At 41.1% G+C, this 27,564-nt stretch overlaps 1 protein-coding gene across 2 annotated transcripts in view; it reads left to right on the top strand.

The window, feature by feature from the left end:
- The window catches only part of LOC143300610 (dehydrogenase/reductase SDR family member 4-like), a 124,060-nt gene that overhangs the window by 55,243 nt on the left and 41,253 nt on the right, over window positions 1-27,564 (top strand). Inside the window, exons 1-5 of one of the 2 annotated variants that reach the window (XM_076614393.1) lie at window positions 1,336-1,410; window positions 2,930-3,084; window positions 7,101-7,278; window positions 17,294-17,371; window positions 22,860-22,883. In XM_076614393.1, coding sequence (XP_076470508.1) covers window positions 2,951-3,084; window positions 7,101-7,278; window positions 17,294-17,371; window positions 22,860-22,883 — 414 coding nt within the window. In that variant the 5' untranslated portion in view covers window positions 1,336-1,410; window positions 2,930-2,950. Of the gene's footprint in view, window positions 1-1,335; window positions 1,411-2,929; window positions 3,085-7,100; window positions 7,279-17,293; window positions 17,372-22,859; window positions 22,884-27,564 lie in introns of those variants that run through there. The other variant, XM_076614394.1, reaches the window with a different exon arrangement.

The raw sequence follows: 27,564 nt of genomic DNA, 5'->3' as shown, positions 1-27,564 counted from the left end.
CGGCATTCCCTTGAGTTGAAATGTTCTAGGGATAAGTTGGAATTTACAGTTGATGGAAACAGTAATATTCACTGATCTGATAGTTTGTGGACATGACTTCTCAATTTCATTTAGTGTAGAACACTCACAGGGTAATAGCGGCACCTTTTCACCCGAGTGATAGTAACGACGCAATACACCCGAGTGATAGTGTCAATCGCCCGTGTGATAGAAACAAGAACATACCCAGCACTAGTGCACACCCCCGAAAACGGAGTATGGCTTCCTACATGGCGGGGTAAAAACGGTCATACACGTAAAAGCCCACTCGTGTGCATACAAGTGAACGCAGAAGAAGAAGAAAAAATCCATCCCCAAACCACAGCCTTTTACAACCAAGTGTACCTTGTTACAACTTGGCGCTGTGAGCAAGGATGTGCTAATTCTCTAAATATAATAAATTAAAGCTCCTCTCCAAGCTAATCTGTATCACATTTGTCAATGAAAATTATTCAAAATTTACTTACTAAATTACCGGTATAGGCTCTAGTACAGCTGAACATTTTTCAAATACAAACATAATCTTGCATCAGTGCAAAAACAGAAAACCACACCTGGCCGCGAGGCGTTCTCAGAACCTGAACCATTTCAACTCAGTTACTTTTGACCACGAAATATGTTTTGCCTACTCATCAAGATAGAACAACACTCATGTATTTCTTTCATTATTATTACAATTATTATTTTTATTGTTTTGAGAGCATCAGTATCAGTAACTCAAGGAGGCGTCACCGTGCGTTCGGTCAAATCCATATGCGCTACACATCTGCCAAGCAGATGCCTGACCAGCAGCGTAATCCAGTCAGGCCTTGAGCCGGGAAAAAAAAGAAAAATACATGAAAATACTACTACTACTACTGCTACTACTACTACTATTTATAAGGCGCAAAATCTTGATGAAGTCAACTTGACTCAAAGCGCACAAAAGGACAACGATGATGATAAATAAGGAAATAAATGTAAAACATGCAGACACACATTCACACATACACATACACATACACACACACACATGCATAACAGATATGCAACAAACATGCAGTTTCACATATATGAAAGCACAATCAAATACACATAAACGTACATGAGCCCCAACACACACACACACACACACACACACATTACCCTGTGCCCTGAGCTCTTAGAAAGGGCGCTATATAAATGTACATTATGATTATTATTATCATTATATTATCACTATTATTATCATTATCATTAATATTACTTCTTTTCTCTTTAAAAGTTGTAACCAGAATGTATGGGTTTCGTATGGTTTGTTGCAAAAAGTCAAATATCAAAGGAAAACAACTCCAAAAGTAAAACGTCGAGCATCGTCGACTGCTGCCGGTACTGCCAGTACTGCTAGGAACGGTATGTACCAATAAAGCAAACCGGTAGAAATCGTTGTTGTTTTTTCTTTGCCAGTAACACGTGGTATTTTACAACACTTATTGTCGGGATCTCATGTACTACAAACGGATTGATATTTCTTCTTCATAACTTTTGTCCCAGAAGAACAAAGGTACAAAGTCCATGAACAACAAAACTGAACACACTAATTCAATGATTTATTCGAAATCCATTTTCACCAACGGACACTCGTGACAGACTGTAAAACTCCTAAACATCAAGCACATCCAAGCGCCTCGACCTACTCCGAGAAGAATAGCAGCAGCCAAGCACTGCTGCACACATGCCATAGTGATATGTCATACATGTAATATGACATTCCACCTCATAGAAACCAGTCCAGGCCATCTGCATTCCTTCTCATCACCATTCCATTACTGGAAAGCCTGCTTGAAACAGGCGCCTCATCTAGTTACCAGAGACCTTTTTCGAGAGGGGTTTAAAAACATCTGTACAAACGGGTCCCAAGAAGAAAGATGTAACTCAGTAAAACACCCATCACATTTTTTTAAGTTGAATATCTTTTAGACAACACCCACACCCATTTTTGTACTAAAAAATGTTGTTGTTGTTTTTGTGTTTTTTCCCCAAAAAACAGCATGTACCTGCTACTATCCTACCCTGGTGAATATGGTGTTCTTTAGTGTCTCAATCCATATATTGACATAATAAAGGTTCAAATGCAGACTGCAGGGAGTTGAGCTCTTTCATTGCCTAATGAGCAAAGCGATTTATAGAATATTTCAAGCTCTCAAAGTATGCATGTGTGTGTGTGTTGTGTTTCATCTGAAGAAGACAGTTTTTATTGAAAATTTACGTTTCTGTTTTGCATTTACTTAAAAGCATTACTTTTTTTTCTTCAAAGCCTTGAATATTTTTCGTGTTTTTTTCTGGACATGATAATCTGGCACTCTGAGTTGTCTAAATTAAATATGTTGCATTTTTTTTCTTTTTTCTTTGCCTAGGGCATGTAAGTTGCCCACTTACATTTTTTAGTTTTGTATGTCTGTTATATGTGATTTTGTGTATTATGTATTGTCGTGTTTGTATTTCAGGCAGCTTTTTTTAAAGTGTCCAGCAAAAATTGATGGAATGGTCAACATAAGAAGAATATACAAAGCTTGTGTGCATGAATAGGACTGTACTTTTGCCTGATTTTCTTTTCAAGGTATTTTTGTTTGTGTTTTTGTATATACAGGGTTGATAATGACAAATTTTTCAGCATTGATAAGGCTCTGTTTTTTCGGCTGTGCTATAAGCAGTAATAAACACAGATAAATCCAACTTTATGACAATGATATGTCAAATTTAGTAGTAGATATAAGGCTGTACATAATTTTTTTATGGTTTTATGGTTTCAGATACTCTTAGTATTGTATTACACCTTTTTGTCACAACAGATTTCTCTATGTGAAATTCGGGCTGCTCTCCCCATTACTTGCGATTTATGGATTATGTTAACAGAGCTTTTTTTTTTCAGAGACCGAAAATATAAGGCAAAATGCTACGTCAGTGTTTTAAAAGCTTGGCTTCAAGAACAGGAGCAGCGCCATTGCTTCATGTAAGAATGTCCTCGAGCACCAGTGATCAGAAGCTGGCAGGAAAAGTAGCCATTGTTACTGCTTCAACAGAAGGGTTTGTACTTTTTTCAAACATTTTTTTTTATATTCAGACAATGGTTTACAAATATGAATATAATTTTGTACAAATACAATGGAAAGCTACAGTAATATATTGCTCTGAATATCAATCATTCCACATCAAAATTGATATGGGTAGAACAATAAATATTGATTCAAACATTGATCCTCATGGTATTATAATGCCCAGTTTACAACAAAATAATAATTATAAGTAGAATTTCAAGTATCTGTTCACACATTTGTTACATGTGGTATTTCTATGCCCAGTTTACATCTAAATAATATCAGCAGAACAATGACTATTCAGTTACACATTGATTCCATGTTATATTACAATGCCTGGCTCACATCAAAGCAATATAGAACAGCAGATATTCTTCCACACTTTAATTTTATGTACTATTCTAATGTGTACTTTACATTGACAGATCAGTAATTATTCATTCACACCTTGATACCATCTGATATAGAGCTTAGTCTTGTATGATGCCTGTGTATTGTGCCCATTTCTGCACAAATTTGTTGTGTTCCATTGTTATTTCAAAAACTCACTTGTCAACTTAGTGTGCATTTTTTAGATCTTTTATGAAGATTTGTAGTGTGGTTTTTCTTTTTTTTCCCTACATCTCTCTCTCTCTCTCTCTCTCTCTCTCTCTCTCTCTCTCTAGATATATATAAATTTGGCTATTATTACAATTGATAAAATATGTGAGAAGCATCCATCAGTTTTTGTTTTGTTGTCAGATCCCAAAAGCGCCAACTTATGGTTGTGATAAGTTATCACAATTTGGACTTTTTTCTTCTAAGTATCTTTTATGGACTTTGTCCAGAATAATTGTACATGATTACCTTTAATTGTACATAATAATGTTAAAAAGGGTAGTGGTGGGGATAGGGGTTGTATGGGTAGGTGTAGAAGGTGAAGGGGTAGAGTAGGATAACAGGCAGAGGATAGGTACACAATCCTCTCTCTCCTCGTACCACAGCAGGGTCTTTTAGAAAGATGAATTGAGGTGTTTATTTCTCTAACTTGAAACAGCACACCTGGAACACACACAATATTAAAACCCAGGTTAAATTAATACCAAAACATATGCTAGACATAATTGCACTGATGTAACAGAAACATCATTATGTTGTCTGGACAAGTAAACAATTCCACAGATAACCTTTCTCCATTCTGACACTCAATGTCTAGCCGTACACTCTCTTCTCAAAGAGGTCTATGTAAAGATGTAAAACAAGCTTCATATAGCTTACCATCAACAATCAGTGTCACATACGTTAATGTGCACCAAATATATGACTAACAAATACTAACTCCCAGTGTTTAACTCCTGTCAAACCACCATAGAATAATAGTTGTCGCACCAAGTATGTGGCAGACAATTACAAACTCCCAGTGTTTAACTCCAGTTAAATCACCATTCAGTAATAGCTGTTTCCATTAAGACTGAACAAATCTGTACTTTGTCTCTGCAAAGTATCTCATTTGTAAAATGTTTACATGGGAATCATATAGTTACCAAGTAATTTGGTAAATATATAGCAACCTGTGTTCACCAACATAGGACTGCCGCTCAGTGGTCTCAAATCTTATTGAACACATACAGCTATGTGTTACCCCACTGGCATATAACATGACTACAGCACATGGTAATCACAACTACCAAGTCACACATGTTCCCCATGTTGCATTATCACTCATGTGCACACACACATGGAAACACATGAACATACAGTTAGCCTGTAGATTTGTTCACCTTGAATATAACCATCACCACCTAACATACAAAATAGGTATGTCAAACCTCAAAATAACTCCAACTGTTGCAACCAAAACATTCTACACAGATGCAATCCACACATAATCTCTGTGTTTCTTTGTGACTGAATGCTTACATTGTTCCCACAGTATGTCAACAATTCATACCCCATGGGGGTGGGGTGGGGGGGATACCCAAATACCCTAAACCAGTACTCCATTTAGTCATGTATTGGCTACATTGTGTATTTTAACCACTTTTCCCTCAGTCACTAGCCTCAAATACAGTTAAGCCATACACATGCTGGCTATGCTCTCTCACAAGTCATGGTATCTGCATCAACACATTCCAGTTACATAAACTGAAATACCACATCAGCTAAAAAGGATCTCTCAACACTCTTGTGACACAACATCACAATTCTATAAACTCCAAACTGTTTCCAAAAACCATAAAGTAAATAAATTGTCAACAAAGCAAATTACCAGTACAGGCATTACTCACAACCCAAAACGTTTCAGGCTTCACTTTATATTCATGTAGCAGAACACAATCCCACTGAGCCAGTGTGTTAGTCACAGAATCCAAATGTACCATAAATCAAGCATTCAGCTAAGTCCGAAAAATAGATGCTAGTTTGACACTCGCAGCCCCCATGGTACTGTCTTGACTGTCCAGCTCTCCTGGCCTGCTCCAAGCAAGGAAAAGAAAGAAACCCCACTTGCCTATTCATTTTATCCTCTTCACAAGTTGGCGCTGTATGCAAACTATCTTCCGACCCAGAACGTTTCCAATTGGCTGAAGTTAACAGACCAATCTGGGACCAACAGTGCTAGACTTGCACATCCAGCACTTTTCTCACAGAACACAGCATTGTCAAGGAGAAGGGGGGGGGGGGGGGGTGATGAAAAGAGGAAGGGAAGGAGGAGGAAAGATCGACCAGCCCTGATTCTGTTCTAAACAGCTCATGATAAACACACCGCACCATGTGGTGACCATTGAGGCAGATGCCATCCTGCCAGAGATCAACATGGGGGGTAAGAAGGGGGGTTGGGTTGGGAGGGGTGGGGGGGGGACGGGGTTGAGGGTGATGGAAGTGGAAGGGAAAAGGGCAGGGGAGTGTATAGGAAGAGAATGGTCAGAGGAGATACCATCTTTACTTAGTATTTCTTGATAACTTGCTCCCTCTGCACTTGACCAAGGGAAGGGGGGAAGGGAGAGAGAGTATGGGGAGGGGTGTTGGTGGGGATAGGTGCCATGGAATGTGGGGGGGGGGGGGGGGGGGGGGGGGGAGAAGAGTAGGGAGGTAGGAAGGAGGGGTCCATCAGTGAGCAGTGTGTCTGAGAAAATCCCACACTTTCACCATAGGTGCCTGACACTATAACAATAACATTCCAATCGGTGATAGAGGATTGTGCCTGTTTTGTCTTTACAAAAATTGCTTTTGTTATTTGACAGCTTTAATAGCAATTATTTCATCTGGAACCATTTTCTCTTTTAGATCTTTCATTTCTTATATTGAAAAAAAAAAGTTCTTCCATTCAAGTTTATTTTCAGATCAATGTTCCCAATGTTTACAAGCAATTGGTAGTGCTGGTTTTCCAATAAATATATCAGATAAGAAATGCGTTCTCCTCTTTTACCATCATTCCATAATCTTTATTATAATTCACTCCATTTTCATCATTGTATAACTCACTGAAATATTCTGAGATTTCCGTTGTTTGTATTAAGTTCCTTGACAAAAAACACTGGTAGTTTTAGCTTGGGGAATCTTTTTAGATTCTATTGATAGCTAGAAATCCCATCTACGTCATGAGGTAGTCATATATTTTAGCTATTTGGTTGAGTTACTGGCTGTGTTTTGGCTTGTTTCGTCGCACGCTTAGCAAAATGGTAATACCTGACTCGAGCTGTGCAATCAAAGATGTGCCAAAATGACCAAACTTACTTTCTTTAGCTGATGCTGAGAAAGAACTGGAACTGTAAGAAGAAGACAGACATGTGCTATTATGAGACAATTAGATGGAAGATAAATGGAGCGAAGAAGAGATTGGTATCATCGACAAGCAGTGAGTGACGCTGAATAGAGCAGAGACCCTGCCCACATGATTGACAGTGATGCTGACCTTGATAGCAGCAATGGGTACAACACTGTCAGCACTCAGCTGATACAGGGTAGGGGTAGTGGTAGAAGTAGGGTGATAGTCCAGTAATATTAGTTGTTCATTTGTTTTGACAGAATTGGCCTGGCTGTTGCTAAGCGGCTTTGCCAGGATGGCGCCAAAGTGATGATCAGCAGTCGCAAACAGCAGAATGTGGATGCAGCAGTACAGCAGCTGCGCAGCATAAGTGTACAAGTGTCTGGTGTTGTGTGTCACGTTGCCAAATATGAAGACAGAGCAAAGTTGATTGAGGAGGTTTGTAATTTTGTCTTTGTTGCTTTGATCTTTTTTTATTCTCTTTCTTTTTCATTTTTGAAAAAAGAAATAAAAGCAAATGATGTTCAATATTTTGTATTTTATTCTTTTGGTAATTTTCTGCACATCACTGTAATAGATCAGCATACTTTTGTGTCTTTGCAGATTACATACTTCTATATTTTTGTTTTTCATAGACTGACTTTCATTATCTTCACCATTCTTAAAAACAGTGATTAAGCCAGTCAAGGAAAATCCAGTCTGTCTGAACTTATGAATTATGGCATTTGATGATTTGTGCTTGAGAATATCAAGCAATTGAATGATTTTGAAGGTTGAGGTGATGGGGGAGGTGGGAGGGGACAACAGTTAAGTTATTGTGAAATGTTTTGGTGTGTGTGTGTGTGCTTGCATGCACACGTGCATGTGTGTTTGTTTGTGTGTGTGTGTGTGTGTGTGTGAGAGAGAGAGAGAGACTGACACTGACACTGACACTGACACAAATTTTACTGCCATTGGCAAAGATACTCTTTTGGCAAGGGAGTTACGATACATTGGCAAGGGGGTTACGATACATACAAATACAGTGCCGATAAACATCGGCCAAATGTTTGGCTGAAAACGACACACATCTTTAAGAGCCAATGATCAGCTATACACCAAAACATGCCCACCACACTCACACACACTTGCACATAACTAATCCCAAACCCTCACACATATACACCAACACACATATCCTCTCATACTTCTCATTATTGATTTAAACTTTTATAGATGACCATCTAGCAACTAACAAAATCATATAACATTCCATCCCTTATCCCACATTTCTATCTTCTGGTTAACCCTCCAAAAATTAGATATTAGTATTCTTTTTACGAAAATCACTAGCTTCTACAATGAATTTGGCGAAAGACAAAATAGTTTCATCATGTTTAGTTGATAGTATTTGTGGCGTTCACTGACAGCGTTCCCCACCATCTGATGTATGTACCACATAGGAAAGTGTGGCACATCTGTCCATCACAGTAGCTGGTACTGTCCGGCCCTTCTCGCCATCAGTTTTGACGAGAACCATGTCTCCAGGTTGTAGAGCTGGTAAGGGTTTTACCCCGTGATGCCTGTCGTAGAACTGCTTTTGCTGTTGTTTGGCGTTCCGATCAAGGTCTTTCAAGGCTTTGGCTTGTGGGGTTTGGGGTACCAGAGATTCTGGGAGAGTGGGAAGTGTGGAGTGGAGTTTCCTGCCGAAGGCCATCTAGGCAGGGCTGAGGCCAAGGGAAGGGATTGGGGTTGCCCTATAGGTGAGTAAGGCAAGGTGAAAGTCCTTCTGGCCCAGGAGTTTCATGGTCGTCTGTACTGCTCTCTCTGCTTCTCCATTGGATTGGTCATTGGGCATAGTGGGGACTGCTTGTAGTATGGGCGAACCCCCACTGGATGGCAAAGGTTTGGAATTCTGAGGAGGAGAACTGCCTACCATTGTCAGAAACTACAATCTCTGGAATCCCATACCTGGCAAACATTTGCTTTAATCCCCCTATCACTGCCTCTGAAGTGATCTTCCCCATCTTGGCTACGTCTGTGTACCGTGAGTAGTAATCTTTCATGACAAGATAGTTTTGGCCCTCAGACTCGCAAAGATCTACCCGTCTTCTGAAACGGATAGTCTGGTAGCTGAGATGTGATCAGCGGTTCTGTGGTCTGGGCAGGGCATTTTGCTTCACAGTGCCTGCACTTTGAAAGCATGTCTTTGATGTCCTGGCTCATTCTGAGCCACCAGACGCTTTGGTTTGCCCATTCCCTGCATTTAGTGATGCCCTGATGCCCATTGTGTAAGCATCCCAAGACATATTCCCTCTGAGACCATGGAATAACTATCCTGTTCCCTCTAACTACTAACCCATCATACTTGCCGAGTTCATTGCAGATTTGGTAGAACTCTCGTGCTGCAAGGAACACGTCTTCTTGATATTCAGGCCAACCTTGCCTGATGTACATCAAGACAGTGCTCATCTGTGTGTCTTTTTCTGCTGCCTTCTTGAGGTCTTCAAGTTTTCGGTCAAAGATGGACCACGAAATTCGGATTGAATCAACAAATGTTGATATGTCTTCCTCAAGATGTACTGGGTAAGAATCACTTTCTGTGAGAGAAGTCCTTGACAAAGCGCCTGCAACAATCAGATTTTTGCTGGGTGTGTACTCTGCAGTGACGTTGTATCGCATCAGTTGCCTGAGCATTCGCCGACAGCGGAAAGGTGTTTCATGCAAATCTTTTTTGTTGATGAGCAGAATCAGTGGACGATGGTCTGTGACAAGTTTGAACTCTGGAAGACCCACCAGGTATCGTTCAAACTTCTCACATCCATAGACAGCAGCTGAACACTCTTTCTCTATTTGTGCATAGCTTTTTTCTGCCTCTGTCAGACTGCGTGAACAAAACGCAAATGGTTTCAGCTCGCCTTCGTACTCTTGGTACAAGACAGCACCAACTCCATAACATAAGTCTTCTGTTCTCTTTCCATGAGTTTGAATGAAGATAGAATTCTCTGACCTTCTGGGCCCATACAGTATATCAAGGTAGAGACTTGGACAGTTTCTTCTTCTTTGTCCAGCTTGGCAGCCTCCCGATACTGTCGGAAGCGTCAAATCCATTCAGGCCATCGACTGGGCTTGGCAAAGTCGAATGATGCTGGGGGTTGAAAAGCTGGCATGGTGTGGGTAGGGTGGTGGAGGAATTCTTGATTCGTTGACTATCACAATGTTGGCTTTCTGTCCATGTGGCACGTGCACTGGGTCACATGTCGCAGGTTGCACTGGCAGTGTCGATCTGCGTTGATCTAGCGTTCCTCAGCCAAACGCTGTTGTTGCAGTGTATGACTGCCACCATGTGGCGTTCACCGAGCGTATCATACAACACTTGACAAGCAAGGTGGGTTTCAGACATTTAATTTATTCCATTGATTGCGGCACGTGCTTCCATCTTCCATGCCAGGGGGAGGGAAATCCGCTTGCCCCTTGACTTATTTAGGGTGAATGTTGAAGATCTGTTATCCCCCTTGCATCGTCTGCTATGACTTATCATTACAGTATTGTTACGAGATTTCTTCCTTATGCAGCTGGTTCAATAAATATTTTGTATCCCCTGTGAATATCTGCATATGCTGGGCAATCAAAAACAAAATATGTTTTGTTCTCACTGCTGTTTGTACCTGTACACATTAAACACCTGTTATCATTGGTTGCTTCAAACTATTTTTTTTTTTATTGGCGTTTAAGCCAAGGGTTCTTGTTCTGAATCTAGCTAGATTCTATCTATGCCATCATATGTGTAACAATCATCAGATATTTCTCTACCTCCGGTGCCAGGAACCAATCGTATTTATCATTTCCATCCATTCCAGCATGCCAGTTTTGTCTGTAACAACATATCAAACGATACTTAAATTCTTAAATAAACTGCACAAGGTTCGTAGGGTCCTTTCAAGTCCTTTTAAGTCCTTAGGAATTGGATTTTGGTCAAAAGGCCTTTTAAGTGCTTTGATTCAGCAAGTTGGTCCTTTTAACTCGTCAGGAGGTCCTTTTAATTTTTGAAAGGTACTGTTAAGTCCTGTTTTATGAAGAGAAAGAGACTTGAGAACGAAACTGAAACACCTTCGACACCAAAACCGCAAGTTGCAAAGCGCGTTGAAAGATGCCGACGCGATCGTCTGAAACTCAGTACTTACTGTAGGAGGATACAGCCTATAGGCCTAGGCCCTAACAGTAGTGCGCTTTCTGCTCGGTGGCAGACGCGAAGCGTGGTACAGTGGCTGTGAGTCACGCCTGCTGCTGCTTTGCTTAGGCCTAGCCTACAGTGACGTGAATTGCAAAGACTAAATACGACAGTCAAATGGGATTAGCTGTTCTTCCATTTATGAGAGGTAAGTGTCTGCTGTTCTGCATGTCAAATAGATTGGGGTGTACTGTAAAGTCATGTCGGCAAAGGTCCTTTTAAACTGATTTGAGGTCCTTATAAAGTCCTTTAAAGGTCCTTTTTTGGCTTCATGCCCACCACCTGGGAACCCTGACTGCATTTTATTGCCTACTTCTTGACTGAACAAGACTATCCCAAAACTATTTTCTCCTAAAACCTTCTTCACTAGAGAGACCCAGTTACACCTGCCTGTTTCAAGTTGTAACATATGCCTGTTTGGCTGGTCTAGTCGTGGGTAAATTAATGAGCTTTAACCAACATCTAATGAATTTAACATGCGTTCTTACATACAGAGGATAACGACCTTCCTTCCTTCACCTTCACCTCTCCCGTAGTCTGGGTTCAGACCGTTGGGGCACCGCTGCTGACCTGGCCACCACCCCTCTCCACTCTTCACGGTTTTCTGATTTCCTCAGGGCGTCACCGAGCGTCAAGCCTGTCCACCCCCGGATGTTGTCTTCCCATCTCTTCTTCTGCCGTCCTCTCCTTCTGCCTCCTTGTACGGTGCCTTGCAGGAACGTTTTGGCAAGACCAGATGATCGGGAGATGTGTCCATACCACCTAAGTTTGCGTTTTTTCACTATGGACAGAAGGTCTTCGTAGGGTCCAATACTTTGCTGGATTCTGTTCTTCACTTCCGTGTTAGTGATGTGGTCTCTGTAGGAGATGCCAAGTAGTCTACGAAAGCATCTCATCTCGACAGCTTGGATTCTTCTCTCGATGTCTGCAGTCAGGGTCCAAGTCTCGCAGGCGTAGAGCAATATTGATATAACCAGGGAACGCATCAGTCTGATTTTTGAGCTGAGAGCGATGTTTTTGTTGTTCCAGATGGTGTTCAGCTCGTTGAGTGCCGTTGTTGTTTGGGCAATTCTCGAGAGTACTTCTGGTTTAGATCCTTCATCTGACACGATTGCTCCCAGATATTTGAAGCTGTGGACTGTTTTAAGCTTTTCGTCGTTGACTTTGATGTCAATGCTGATGCCGTTGGTGTTGTTAGTCATCAGTTTGGTTTTCTCCGCACTGATTTGCATTCCATACGATGTGGAGGCTTTGTCTAGATGTTTGACCAGGCTTGCCAGTTCTTCTTCTTTTCCAGCCAGTCCATCAATGTCGTCGGCAAAACGTAGGTTTGTGATTGTTCTGCCGCCTATGCTGACTGATCCTACATGCTCTTCCAGTGCGTCAGTCATTATTCTTTCTAAGAAGATGTTGAAGAGTGTTGGGGAGAGTAGACAGCCTTGTCTCACTCCAACTGTGGTTCTGAACCAGTCCCCGATGCTATTGTTGAGGTAGACGGCGCTGGTGGCTTTGTCATAGAGGTGCTGTATCAGTCTGATCAGGTTGGCGCTGATGTTGTACAGATTCATGGTAGCCCACAAAGCTGCATGCCAGACCCTGTCAAATGCCTTCTTAAAATCAATGAAGACATGGTAGAGGTCTTGTTGGTGTTGATGGTACCTCTCACATAGCAACCTCAAGTTGAAGATTTGTTCAGTTGTGCTCCTTCCTGGTCTGAAACCTGCCTGTTCTTCAGCAATGATGTTTTCTGCTTGTGGTTTCAGTCTGTTAAGCAGGATCTTCAACATGACTTTGCTGGGATGACTAATCAGGCTGATGGTGCGGTAGTTTTGACACTGCTGGAGATTGCCCTTTTTGGGAAGGGTGATGATCAGTGATTGTGTCCACGGTGTGGGCCATTCCCCTGTTTGCCAGATCTTGTTGCAGATTTTCAGTAGCACATCTATCATAACTTCACCCCCTGCTTGGACCAGTTCTGATGGGATGTTGTCCACTCCTGCCGTTTCCCTTTTTTCAGCGATGCTATTGCGTTGAGTAGTGGTCGTCATTCATGCGGTGAGTCTTGGGCAGAAAAGCATGGCGGAGCCCATCCCTCTCCATGATAACGACCTGCTTCACCATAAACCATTTTATTTGAAGCTTGCATTGGAACGTTCATTATATGTTTTATTGCATAATTATGAATTATTTCTATAAAAGTGTTTTCTAACAAATCCCAAATCTCTGATGCATAAGTTAGAATGGGTTCACTTTGGGTATCAAACAATTTCCAAAACAAAGCCATATCAACAGATTTTAACTTTTTTTTTATTGTTCTTAGTATTTCAATAACTCACCTTTTCCCCTTTCCACATATTTGTGACAAGCACTTATTCAAACTTAACTTTGTTGAAAAATACACTCCAAGGTATTGATAACTATTAGCTACTTTTATTTCTGTATTACCATAAAACCATTTCTCATGTCATGCTAAATGCTCTCCCTTCAGATAAACTATCATTACTATGACATTTGTTTTGTTCAAATTCACTGTTAGCTGTAATCTGTTGGCTTCCTGTTTTAGCAAATTCAGTTGATTATGCAAAGCAATAGATGCAAGTAAAATTACGTTGTCAGCAAACATCAAAAACAGTTCAACATAACCTGGTAACATCTGAATGCCATGTTTACCTTTTTTTGATATCTCTATGGCCAGCTCGTTAATAAAAAATGCTAACAACTGGGGGCTCAACAAATGCCCTTGTGTGACACCACGTGAACAGCTAAAATAATCAGAGTAAATACATTTATCACGTATAATCATGTACGCACGCAAGTACAGAGTCATACATGCTTCGAGGACCCATGTATAATTTTCCATTCACACCACTATTTCTCAAGACGTGCCATAAAATGTTCCTATTTACTGAATCCAAGGCTTTCTGGAAATCAATGAAGTCCACATTCAATTTCTTATCATTTAACAAATATTTTTGAAGCAGAGTTTATAACATAAATATATGGTCAGCTGTACTGTATTCTGATCTGAGCTGTAACTTGTTTCGAAAGTCCTGGTCATTCTTCTTCTTCTTCTGCGTTCACTCGTATGCACACGAGTGGGCTTTTACGTGTATGACCGTTTTTACCCCGCCATGTAGGCAGCCATACTCCGTTTTCGGGGGTGTGCATGCTGGGTATGTTCTTGTTTCCATAACCCACCGAACGCTGACATGGATTACAGGATCTTTAACGTGCGTATTTGATCTTCTGCTTGCATATACACACGAAGGGGGTTCAGGCACTAGCAGGTCTGCACATATGTTGACCTGGGAGATCGTAAAAATCTCCACCCTTTACCCACCAGGCGCCGTCACCGTGATTCGAACCCAGGACCCTCAGATTGACAGTCCAACGCTTTAACCACTCGGCTATTGCGCCCGTCCTGGTCATGAATTCATTTCATTTTGTCTTTCCTGTGACCTGATCTTGTTTGGCCAACCTTACGTGCCCAATCAATGTCCTGTTCAGTCCATGTTTTGTGCCCTCCAACACTATTTAGCATATCAATAACACTTCTAGCACACGTGTCACAGTCTATCTTTCAGCAAGGTGGGGGATACCGAAGAAGCGTAGATTGTCACGCTTTGAAAACCCTTCAAGCCTATCTATCTCTTCAGTCATCTTCTCTATTTGGTCCTCAAATCTGTCCACATGCACAGTTAATGACACCTGCTTCGTCTCCTCTCTTCCTTCAGCTGACATGTAATATAGTTGACCTACATCTGCAGACATCACCTCAACAACACTGGACAGTCTGGTCTGGCACTGCGTTTGCTGATTGTTTCACACTGCTCTGATATGTTTCTTAGCTGTGTCTTTATATCAAGCAGTTCATTGCGAATAATTGTATTTTGTTCCTTTTGTTGCTGTCTGCATCTGTCTCGTTTTATTTCTTCCTTCAGCTCTTCTCCTTGTAGCCCAATCGCAGTTAAAAGTTTTGTAACAATGTCAGGGCTAATGTCATCATTGCTTGTCTGTTTTGTAAAAACATGATCAGTCTTCTGTTGGTCAGTAACAAGGCCAGGATTCTCTTCAGTGTCACCACTTAGTAACAGCTTCTGAAGATAAACTGCACTGTTTGTGACACAACACAGCACAAGTAGTTCAGGCACATGAGGGTCAAAGTGACCTGGATTGTCAGTGTCACTGCTTACATGCAACACATTTGTATCCACAAATGTCCCACTTAGATGCATGTTTTGTAAACATTCACCAACACTTTCAGCTGTGCACAGGCATACAATTGTTAGTGTACCATGCAGTAAAGCTGCTACCATGCAGAAATACAGGAAAGCACAGAGAATGTCCCACTCTGTCAGACACACTTTGTTGCCGCTCTGTCCTGTGTGTAAATGTTGCTGTCAACACCGTTTTGTGACACTGGTCAGTCTATTCTTGAAAACGCCAATTCTGGCTCTCCAAACCGCCAAGTCAATCATGTTTTTGGACGTTGATTATCACTGATAACCAGAATCACCTTGACTGTTAAAAAATATTGTTATTTTAATCTTTTACCCTGTATTTGTTGTTGCTATTGTCACCATAGTGTATTTGTATATATTCATATTATAGTGTGGCAATATTTCTGAGAATGGAACCAAATTGTTGTGTATCCAGCCAGACACTTGCTGTTGCCTTTCCTGTATCTTCTAGCAGTATAATAGATTATGAAGACCTCCATAGCCTAGAAGTGAAATGGCATCCAGTGGACACTTTGGACACAAATGGGTGACCTTGACTTTTCAGATGATTTGTCCCTTCTCTCCCACACCCAACAACAGATGCAGGAAAAGACCAGCACTGTTGCACAAAATTCAGCTTGCCTAGGCATCATCCAGAGAGGAAAGAGCAAGATCCTGAAGGTCAAGCCAGCAAACACAACATCCATCAAGCTGATATTCGAATCCACATTGGCAAGGCAAGAGTGACTTTTCATTAGCTGTGTTTGGGAATCCAGAGGTGTCACAATTAACATCAAGATCAGTAGCCAGTCCTTCTGCATGGAACAGAGTCCTGGAGAACCACTGTTACAACCATGAAGAGAATCTAATAATAATAATAATAACTGGACATTTATCAGCACTTTCTTCATTGCACAAAATGCTTTACAATCCACACAGACATGCATACGAAACACACTCAGTCCTCCACTCACAATCACGCACAATAAACATACATATGCGTTTACAAATTTGTATGTACAATACAAACATACATGCATACGTGCATGCATGCATGCATTCTACGCACACACAATACAGCGTTACAAATATACCTACACAATCAACTAACTACTTCAATGTATGAGAGAGGGTCTAAAGGAAATGCTGCTGAAAGAGGAAAGTCTTGAGGTTAGATTTAAAGGAAGGCAGTGAGGGGCTGTGACGGACGGGGGTGAGGCAAAGAGTTCCATATTTGAATTTAGGGATGCAGAAGGTAGAACATTGGCAGCAGAGCGAAGAGAGCAGGAGGGTACATAGGTTTGAAAGATGTCAGAGAGGCATCTGGGTGCTGTTGCAGATATGACATGGTAGCAGAGACAGGCAGCTTTGTATTTGATTCTTTGCTGTATGGGTAACCAGTGCAACTCTTTTGGAAGGGGTGTGCAGTGTGTGGATCTTTTTGCTTTATTAATCAGTTTGGCGGCGGTAGCCTGACAGTAGCCTGCAGAAGAATAGATCCTCCAAAGACGTTGGAGATGGATTGGCCATACACTCCGCAATCCTGCATCTGGTGTTACAAGGCCACATAGAACCTTCAGGGGAAAAGATAATGAGGCCAGCCAAAAAGACACATGGCACTATGACCTGCAGGCAGTCATGAGGAGTACAGGCCACACCTGAGGACAGCTTGAGCGACTAGCACAGGACCGAGATGGCTGGAGAGTGCTTTATTGGTGACCTATGTCCCGGACAGGGCAACAGGCATAGGTGAGGTGATTCAGCCAGACAAGTTATGGTGTTTTTCCGATGTGAGACTGATGGAGTGATATCAGTCATTGCCTAATTTTCTTTTTCAGGTTTCTTTATTTTCAGGTTCTGTTCATATATTGGCTGTATTTCAAGTCCTGATACATGTACGGCCTTATAAGACTGGCTGGCCTATAACTAGTATAAGCAACAATGATGATGATAATGATAATAACAGTTATAACAATAATGATGTCAGTCAGCCAGTCTAAAGATGTGTTTTCTTTGTGCACAGACCATCAAGCAGTTTGGGGGTGTTGATATCTTGGTGTCTAATGCTGGCACCAGTCCCTACTTCGGCTGTCTTCTGGATGTAAGATGTTTGTGCTGCTACTTTGTCATTGTTGAAGCTTTTTTTCTGTCTTTGTCTCTCACTTTGAAAACAAATCATTTCTGTCTTTTTTTTCTTCTTTTTATTGTTCTGAGCCTCTCGACTCCCAGAAAAATATGAACATTTTCAAATAATGCTCAAAAGTATATCAGAGTGTATTGTTTTTTGAAGGAAAATGAATAGAGAATATAATTAACATTTATTCAGTGTGACATGATTAGATAACTCCCATTTATGGGAATATACCGGGTAATCAAGATTTTTAAGAAACAAAAATGCACAGGAAAATTATTCTGAAACAAAAGAAGAAAATTAAAGTCACTGTATTTTTTGGGTGGAAATGGTACTTACATATTTGCAAATGTATTGCAAATGTACTGGACATGGCAGTCAAGTGCAGTTAACTTGCATTCCTCTACTATTGTGTTGTTCTGTACACACTCTCACACATCCCCCCAAAACCACCCACACCCACACACCCACAATTTTTCATTATTACATCATAAAATTAAGCTGTATGCAATATTTCAGCTGGAAACCTTCATCTGGGGGTTTCACAGTATGATGAAGTAGAAAAGGTTAGGTTTTGTTAACCGGGTGGTAAAGGTGGTGGTGTCAAGTTGTGATGGAGTTGGAGGAATGTGGATAAAGGGAGATAATAGGGGTAAACGGATCCACACCCAGGCCGGGGCCATATGGAAGCCAGTCACATATGGTTTTTCTATTGTTTTACAATATTAGCAGAGAAGAAGAGAAAGAAGACAGTGCAACTTTATGCAGCCAGGATGTGTGCAGTGCACTGCAGGTGTATATGCTCAATGCTTGACTTGCTATTTATGCTTGCCTGCCGGATTGTTAAGACAGCACCTGACTGGGTAAACTGATTAGATCACTCATCAACTAACAATTCACCAAAACTGTATTTGCACTCACTCAGGGACAGATTTCTAAGTGATCTCTGAACTGATTTACATTGGGTTGGTCGCAAATGATAAAGCTCAACACAACCTTTCTACTGAATATAAAATTAATGTTGATTATGAAGGTTTAATTTGAAAGCTTGATTTAAGCCACCTGAAATTGAGCCTTGTAAATGAGTTCAAAACTGAAAATTGCCAATTGCATTGAATCAACTTAATGCAGGCAAGAACTACTGGCATATGTTTAAAGAAGGTGTTGTGACAAATCTGCCAATATATAAATTCAAGGCTTTCTGATCTGATGAAAGAGATAATTTAGGATATATGAAGCTCAACAAACACAGTTTTGAAATTAGCCAAGCAGAACAAGCAATTTGGGTTGCCTGAAGTGATTGTTGTTAAGTTTTAATGATGAAAATCTGCTTTGTATCATTAAAATTTTAAATGCCTGATCTATTTTTATCCAAACACTATAACAGTGTGGTTGTAGTATACTGACAAGCGTTCACTTATAGAATTAAGAAATGTATCATTGTTTGTGATAAAAAGATGGAATGACATAATCTTCAATGTCAAACTATTTTGGTTGATGAAGGATTAAATTAAAATCTAGATAAGATTTTAACTTATCTAAGTATATGCAGGCACCATAAGCATGATCTGGCAATGAATGATACATAAATGTAGTTTTATAAACTATTTGAATTGTTTATGCTAATGGACTTGTTTACATTTTGAATGAGTGTGCTGCCATTGTCTATGTATTAATGCACCATGTGTTTTGATCAGCGGCGATTGACTGAGAAAGCAAATATCTGCTATGGTCAGTGGCTGAGTCAAGTCGTTATGTCAGCCCAGGCTGACTTGGCTATAATAGTGACTTAAACCCAGAAACTAAGGTGTCAGTCTAAAAAAAAAAAAAAGTTTTTTTTTTCTACACCTACTTCTAAGGTCACCACGCTCCCATCTGTTGATGTACTTGGCAGCATTTAATCCTCATCAGGATAACCAGAATCACTTTGACTGTTAAAAAATATTGTTACTTTAATTTTTTACCTTGTATTTGTTTTTGCTGTTGTCACCATAGTGCAGCAAATCAAACATTCTAGCCACGTCTTCTTCAGTGTATGTCCTGGAAGCTACGTTGACATGTATTAAAAGTTTTGTGCTTTGCAAAACACATGAAAAATGCATAAAATCAAGCCAAAACTTAATCAGAAATAGCATCAAACACCATGCAAAACAGTCGCCATTTGCGAATGATATTTTGGTAAAACACATAACCAGCCCAACTATTAAAATGCAGTGACCTTTGAACTGCAGCAGAGCCACAGTCAGGAGTGAAAGGCTGAAGGCAACAATTGCCATTGCTATTGTCAATGCTGCAGCTACTATTTCATTTACAAGAACGCACCACTGAATGCATGTGTACATACATAAATAATGCAGTTATGTTCGCTTGGACACACAAGCATATATACATACATGCATACTCAAGAATTCACACCAATTTTAACACAAAAGCATGACATTTATGTATGTACATGCACATTCACTCATACCCTCACTCCCTCACTATGTGAAGACATGCATGCACTCATGGATGATACCACACCAAGTGAAAGGAAGCTGAATATCAAACTACTAGTACTACTATACTATTACTACATACACATGCATACTGCAGTGCTAGGCACATCTCATATAATGATTACAATCTTTGCATGATTTTAGATTTAGAGTTATAATCTTTCTGTCATTTATATTTCTGTTTTATGTCATTTCACCAAAAATTATGTTACAGACACACAGTGTGATGTGTGTATGTGTGAGGTTTGAATAAAAGGAGAAAGGTGTGGAACATAAAATGATGAGGGGAAAACCCAAACAACTGAGCATCAAGCAACAGTAACAAATGTCCAGTTGGGCTGTGCAATATCAGTTAATGTCTTGACATTGTAAAAAATACCCATCTAAGTGAACTCTGGGGAAAGGTAAAGTAAAAACAAAAACAAAACAAAAACAAAACAAAAAAAACCCAACCAAACATTAAACTCTGGCACTCAAGTATTATGTGTTTGCTAGAAATAGGTCCTCCGCACTTGCATTTAAGATATTCTTTGCTGAATTTAGTGACTAAAGCAACCAGCTTTATCCTGTTTGCTAATGCATGAATCTTTCTTAATGTGATTATAAGACTGTATTTGATAGTTTCTAGGGAATGAATGTTAATTAGATTATCTTTTGAAACTTTGCCAATTTGCTAGTATGTTTCCCTGACTGTCTGCAATACTAATTCTAGTAATCAGTTGCCCTCATGTATAGATGAAGGAACATGTAGTTCTGTGGTTCCCTGTTTGTGTCTTGATTATTATTTTTCTGTAGCCCTGTCAGCCCACTCTTTATTGAAAAGTCCAAGGTGTGAAGGAACAAAAGAAAAAGTAATGAGTGTTCCTCTTAAAGTCATAAGATGTATAATGTGACTGTTTTCAAATGAGCTTGGGCTTTTTCTTGAAGTTTGATGAAATTAAGCATACCATTCATAAAAAATACAGATGATACAGGTACAGATTTAATAACAGATCTGAACTGGCAAACTGGAAGATCAAGTACAGGCTGCCTTGTAAGCACACACCCTCTCTGAACAAATATAATCCTACGGCACTGGAATAATTTGACAGGATACTGACCATCACAAAACATTAAAAGCACTGTTCTGAAATGGAAAAAAGGTCTTTGAATCTTAAAGGCAGTGGCAACCTAATGCATTCAACAGTGCCACCTCTTCTGGCTCTATCTCACCTGTTTTCAGTGTAACTGATTATGGACTAAGGCTAACAGCACTTTCTCAAAGCAACCTCCTAAAGTTCGAAAGAATTCAAAATGAAGCAAGTAGACTGATTCTACTGAGACCATGTGATACCTGGTTGACCTTCATTCAATGCAGGTCAGACACAAGTTGGAATAAGTTAAGGCTGATTTTGAAGGAACCAAAAAGCAGTGGTCTAGGATGTGGGAGATCATGTATGGTACAAGCAGAAGACAGCATTCAGCTTGTATGCCAGCTATTATAAGATATGAAAGAAACAAAAAAGGGGAGAATAACCAGATTACTTCAAGCACCTTAACAACACAATCATTTCATCCATTCGGGGAAGATATTGTCAGGAATGGCCAGAGGGCAGAACTGATGCAGAGGTAAAGAAAACACAGTGCAAAGGATATTTTCATATATACAGATAACTCAGTTAGCAAAGACCAGTTTGGTTGGGGATATATTGTAAACCAAAATGGAAAAACAATTGGGGAAGAGTATGCCACATACAAAATCACATCCTCCTGCCTGACAATGGACGTTCAAGCAGTGACAGATGCTGTCCCATGGCTGGCATCCATACATATGCCTGCAAATCAACATGCCATAATTCTGACTGACTATGAACCTCCAACAAAAAGTCAAATGTGGTTTGGGGAGCCCAGAGTTGCATGAGGCAATTCACAACATCAAGATGCAAACGTTTACATGAATGTACTGCCCTAGACATGCAGGTGTTAAGGGAAATGAGTGAGCTGACAGATTTGCTGGCAGCACAGCAACAGTGACTGGCCTACATCTAGGAAGATCTGAAATCTTAAGAAAAGTAAAAGAGTACTTCAAAACCATGTGCAAGGCCATCATATACTATAGAAAGAAGGATAGAGAGAGGGAGCAGCTGTAAGTTTAATCTTAAAGGAAGAGCATGAGCCGCATATTGGCATCATGTTCAAACCAACCCACAGATTTCTTCAAAATTGAGTAGAGTCTTTCAGGGCCTTTCCAAATACAGTAGACTGAACAACATGCCGGACAGTATGTTCATGGCCATGGAGATATTTTCCCTCTCCTTTTGCTGCACCTGTACATTTGTATAACCACAGCTAGAAAAACTGTGGCAGTATGTATGTGCGTTCGTACATATGTATATGTATGTCATGGGAGCAGATGTGTGTGTGTTGTGTGTGTGTGTGTCATGGGAGCAGATGTGTGTGTGTTGTGTGTGTGTGTGTGTGTGTTAAAACTGAAACTGAAAGCACATGCAAGGTTCCGGTATTCATCCAAAGGTAAATATCCTATATGTATGTTCTGAGGGTCGATGTATGAAAAGGTACTTCAGGGGCAGGTCTGCATGCTTTATAGTTAATACTTCAAAGCTTCTTTAGCAAATGTTCAGGATCATTGAAAAAGACTTCTTGCCCATATGATAGTTTGGATTGAATAAGCGATGTGTGTGTATATGTATGTCTGTGAGTGAGCATGCAGGTGCAGGCAGGTATGCATACATACGTGTTTGCATTAGTATGAGTGTGTATTTTGTACACACATGTGGCTCAGTAGAGAATAATGTTGTTGTTGTTTTGTTTTTTGTTGTTGTTTTTGGGGGGGTGGGGGGTAACTAGTGTTACTGAACTTCTGAGTATAGATATATATATGTATATTAATGTATGTGTACATGCATCTGTGTATATTTTTATATTGAATAAACATTTACTGCTGTGTATTTATTTTGCAGACACCAGAAGAAGCATGGGATAAGGTTAGTGACCAACCATTGCCTGGATAGTATTTTATAGGCATATGAACACACACAGAAATCTGCTTGACTTGCAGAAGTGTTATTTTCATTTAAGATAAGCAGAGCAAGCTTCACTTATTTTTCCCACAATGTTAACAGTTGGATTGAATTTTTGTTTTCTTTTGATTTTTTATAGTGTCATGACATTAAGTTTTGGTAGATGTCATGATAGTGTTGCCTACTTGTGAAGGGAAGAATTTTATATGGCTTGGCTGTGTCACTGTAGTTTGGTTTGAACTCAATTTCTGGAGAAAGACTAGTGGTGCATGCACTTTATGTGCTGAGGTTAATATTACGAATGTATTAGGAAGTGCACCGAAAGTATTGTCATTCCACTCTGGGCACACAGAGGTGGTGGTAACAGGAGAGACCTGTTAAATGGACGTGTGGGTCTTAAATGTCATGGGACACATGACATTCTAAGACAGAATGCAAGTCCTTTACATTGGGACTGTCAAGCTGTAGGAAAACTGATGTTGCAATAGTGATAAGTTCAGTGTTTTTCTCAGTTTGATAATGCTAAATTCATTGCAATCATTTCTTCAGAATTTTACAAATTTCACATTTTTATTGATGATTTACTTTTCAGAACACTGGTTAGGTAAGATGAAAATTTGACACGGCAAAAGTACATGTCAGTCCTCTTTTTCTATTTTGGCCAGTTAACTACAGTTGGGTTCTTAGGATGTTACAAGATCCTCAGCACCTGTTTTGGGACCAAGTTATTCAACATGTACAGTTGTTCACCACAACCTCTAAGAAGCCCAGCAATGAATGATCTGATGTTGTGAACCTCAACTTATTAGAAGCCCAGATGTACTCGAATGCCAGGATGAAGAAACAGTTTAATTTTTATATACAAAGATTCATGAACGTTGCTGAAGCCTTATCTGAAAGAATAAGGAAGAATGGAAGATTTGTGTCTCCCTCAAGTGAACTATTGATGTGTTTTATCCCTGGAGGGGAAATGTGGATTTTTTTCTTCTTTGACTTGTGTAATAATAAGAAGGAAGTGCCTTTATTTCATCCTGTTGTTTATCTCTTGGTTGAAGAAAAGTCAGATTGTGAGCATTGTGTGTGAGTGTGAGTCTACCTGTCGCATGAGCTTGAATTGAGTGAATGCGGCAGTGTGACAGTGGTGACCACAATGAGTTCTGAAAATGGAACCTTCTGTCATGACATTGAGATTTGGTTGATGTCATGATTTTATGAGTCCATTTTGAAAATGTAAAATAAATGCTAATTTGAAGGAGTCTTGATGTTGTGTATGGTGGATTTCGGGTGAGCAGTGTGAAGGTAATTCCACTGAAATAGTAAGGAAGATTGGACAGGAAAAACAACAACATTCATCATATCTAATATTAATATGACAGGCATGATGTTTAACCATCTGGTTACAGCTTTGGGTTTCAGTCTTGCAGATCTGTGGAAGTTGTTTTAGCCCTGGTAGTAACCCAACTGGTTAAGAATGGGAATGTTTCCACTTTCCTAGGTCAACATATGTTCAGACCTGCCTATGCCTCAGCTCTTAACGTATACACATATGCAGAAGATCAACTAAACCTGTCAGAGGTTCTGAAATGCATGTCTGTGTTTGGTAGATGTGGGGAAAAAAGTGATAATGATAATAACATATTTATATATTGCTGAACCTTGTAATTGTCATGATGCAGCCATGTGTACTGCATTTTCAATATAGAATGTTGTTTCCTAAATACCACATAAAAACAGGTCTGTATGGAAAAGCCCACTCATAGAAGTTTGTTAACATGGGATTTGCAGCCAATGAACACAGAACAAGTAACGGTGGAGGTAATGAGGTAAATATTGTCATTTAGTTGAGACGATAAACTGAGGTCCCATGTGTAGCATTCACTTAATGTAGATGAAAGAAACCATGGCATCAAGAGAGTTGTACCTGGCAAATGTTTGTGTGTGTGTGTGTGTGCGCGCGCGCACACACATATGCACGTGACTGAAAACATGACTGAAAAGCACAGGAAACAAATGATGAGAACCTAAAGGCAGTTCTCATTCGGCTCTACCCAGGAAGGGAGACTGTTGTACACATGACTGTGTCTGTAAAGTCTCATTTCTGATCAAGGCTAGGCGCTATATGGGTATCCATATAAAGTCCATTATACATTTCATCCTTCATCATTTCATCACCCCCAAGTCCTGTGGCGACAGGCGAGCGACAAAACGACAGGTGTGGGTACACTGGCAGTCGCAGTCGCAGACCTGCACGCAGGCGGCTCAGGCCATAGGGTCGTTCTTCATCGACAGGAGCAGCGATGGAGCTCGGCAGCCGTCTGAGCGTCTGAGCAGCCCTCTTTAGGAATGCACTGCTCACCTCCCTGGCATGAGGAAGGGGCTAGAAAAGGTGCCCTAAAAATTGCCTGCTCCATATCACCCTGGCCAGCATACCGCGGCTGGCGGGGACCCTACATCAGCGGTCGAAACAAGAAGAAAGAAAAGAAAAAAACAAGGATCGTTCCTCTCACCATTGGTGCTTGGAACATAAGGACTCTCCTGGACAGAGATAACGCGGACAGACCCCAAAGGAGAACGGCACTAGTTGCATCCGAACTCGCCAGATACAACATTGACATCGCAGCCTTGAGTGAGACTCGGCTTGCAGGCGAAGGCGAGCTCTGTGAACGGGGATCTGGTTACACCTTCTTCTGGAGTGGACGAGGAAGCGAAGAGCGACGTGAGGCTGGCGTTGGTTTTGCAGTAAAAACAGCACTTGTCAGCAAGCTAGCTGGAATCCCAAAGGGAGTCAACGATAGGCTTATGACCATGAAACTCCCACTGGCATCTGGCCAGAAGCACCTCACCATTGTCAGTGCCTACGCCCCAACCATGACCAACCCGGATGAAGTGAAGGCGAAGTTCTACGAGGACCTTCACTCTGTCATTGCTGCTATCCCTAAAGCAGACAAGCTCATCATTCTTGGGGACTTCAATGCTAGAGTTGGCTCTGACTACATCTCCTGGGATGGAGTGATTGGAAAGCACGGTGTGGGCCACTGCAACTCAAATGGATTGCTTTTGCTTCAGACCTGTGCAGAGCACGAACTGCTGATAACCAACACAGTTTTCTGCCTCCCTACCCGTAACAGGACGTCATGGATGCACCCTCGCTCAAAGCATTGGCATCTCATCGATTATGTCATTGTCAGGAAAAGGGATAGGCAAGATGTACGTGTAACAAAGACCATGTGCGGCGCCCAGTGTTGGACAGACCATCGCCTTGTAGTCTCGAAGCTGAATATTCGAATCCAGCCCAAGAGACGCCCCCAAGGCCAGAAGGCTCCAAAACGGCTCAACATCGCTAAGTTGAAAAACATCACCATCAAACAGTCCTTTGTGGAGCTGCTGGAAGATCGTCTGGAATCCGCCTCTCTGGACAACCAGAATGTGGAGTCTGACTGGAGGACCCTGCGTGAGCTGATCTATAGTACAGCTTCAGAGACCCTGGGACCCATGTCCAGAAAGCACAAAGACTGGTTTGATGAAAACTGTGATGAAATCAAGCAGCTTCTGGATGAGAAACGCCGTCTGCATCAAGCCTACCTGAGCAACCCAAAGTCCACATCAAAAAAGGATGTGTACGATGCCATCCGCAGGACTGTTCAGCAAAAGTTACGCCAGATGCAGGATAAGTGGCTGAGTGACAAAGCTGATGAGATCCAGGGATATGCTGACAGGCACGATATGAAGAGGTTCTATGATGCCTTAAAAGAAGTCTACGGCCCCACATCCTCAGGATCATCCCCCCTCCTCAGTGCAGATGGGAATACCTTGATCACCGAGAAGGAGAAAATTCTCGAACGCTGGGCTGAGCACTTCAACAGTGTCTTAAATCGCCCTTCCTCCATAAATGATGAAGCCATAGACCGTCTCCCACAAGTCCCCATCAACAAAGCACTGGACGATCCGCCAACACCTCTTGAGACCCAGAAAGCAATTCGTCTGCTATCCAGTGGCAAAGCACCTGGCTCAGACTCCATACCAGCAGAGGTCTACAAGGATGGAGGCACTGTGCTGACTGAGAAGCTCCATCAGCTGTACTCACTCATGTGGAAAGAAGAGACGATCCCCCAGGATTTCAAAGATGCATCTATCATTCACTTGTATAAGCGAAAGGGGAACCGGCAAGCCTGTGATAACCATCGGGGCATTTCCTTGCTGTCCATCGCAGGCAAGATACTTGCCAGGATCCTACTAAACCGCCTCACAGCACACCTTGACCAAGGTCATTTGCCTGAGAGCCAATGTGGATTCCAGAAAGAGCGCGGAACCACTGACATGGTGTTTGCTGCAAGGCAGCTGCAAGAGAAATGTCAGGAGCAAAATGCTGATCTGTTCTCCACCTATGTCGACCTCACTAAGGCCTTCGACACCGTGAGTAGAGAGGGACTGTGGAAGATCATGGCCAAGTACGGATGCCCTCGGAAATTTATTTCCTTGGTCAGCCAATTCCATGAAGGCATGCAGGCTCGAGTCCAGGACAAAGGCGAAACATCTGCTCCTTTTGCTGTCACAAATGGTGTCAAGCAAGGCTGCGTCCTGGCTCCAACGCTGTTCAGCCTCATGTTCTCTGCAATGCTTACTGATGCCTTCAGAGATGGCGATG

The sequence above is a fragment of the Babylonia areolata genome, chromosome 26, assembly GCF_041734735.1.
Source record: "Babylonia areolata isolate BAREFJ2019XMU chromosome 26, ASM4173473v1, whole genome shotgun sequence".
In the NCBI taxonomy this organism is placed as follows: Eukaryota; Metazoa; Mollusca; class Gastropoda; order Neogastropoda; family Buccinidae; genus Babylonia; species Babylonia areolata.
Note: the sequence above shows the minus strand (reverse complement) of the source record. Positions and strands in the feature narration are given on the sequence as shown.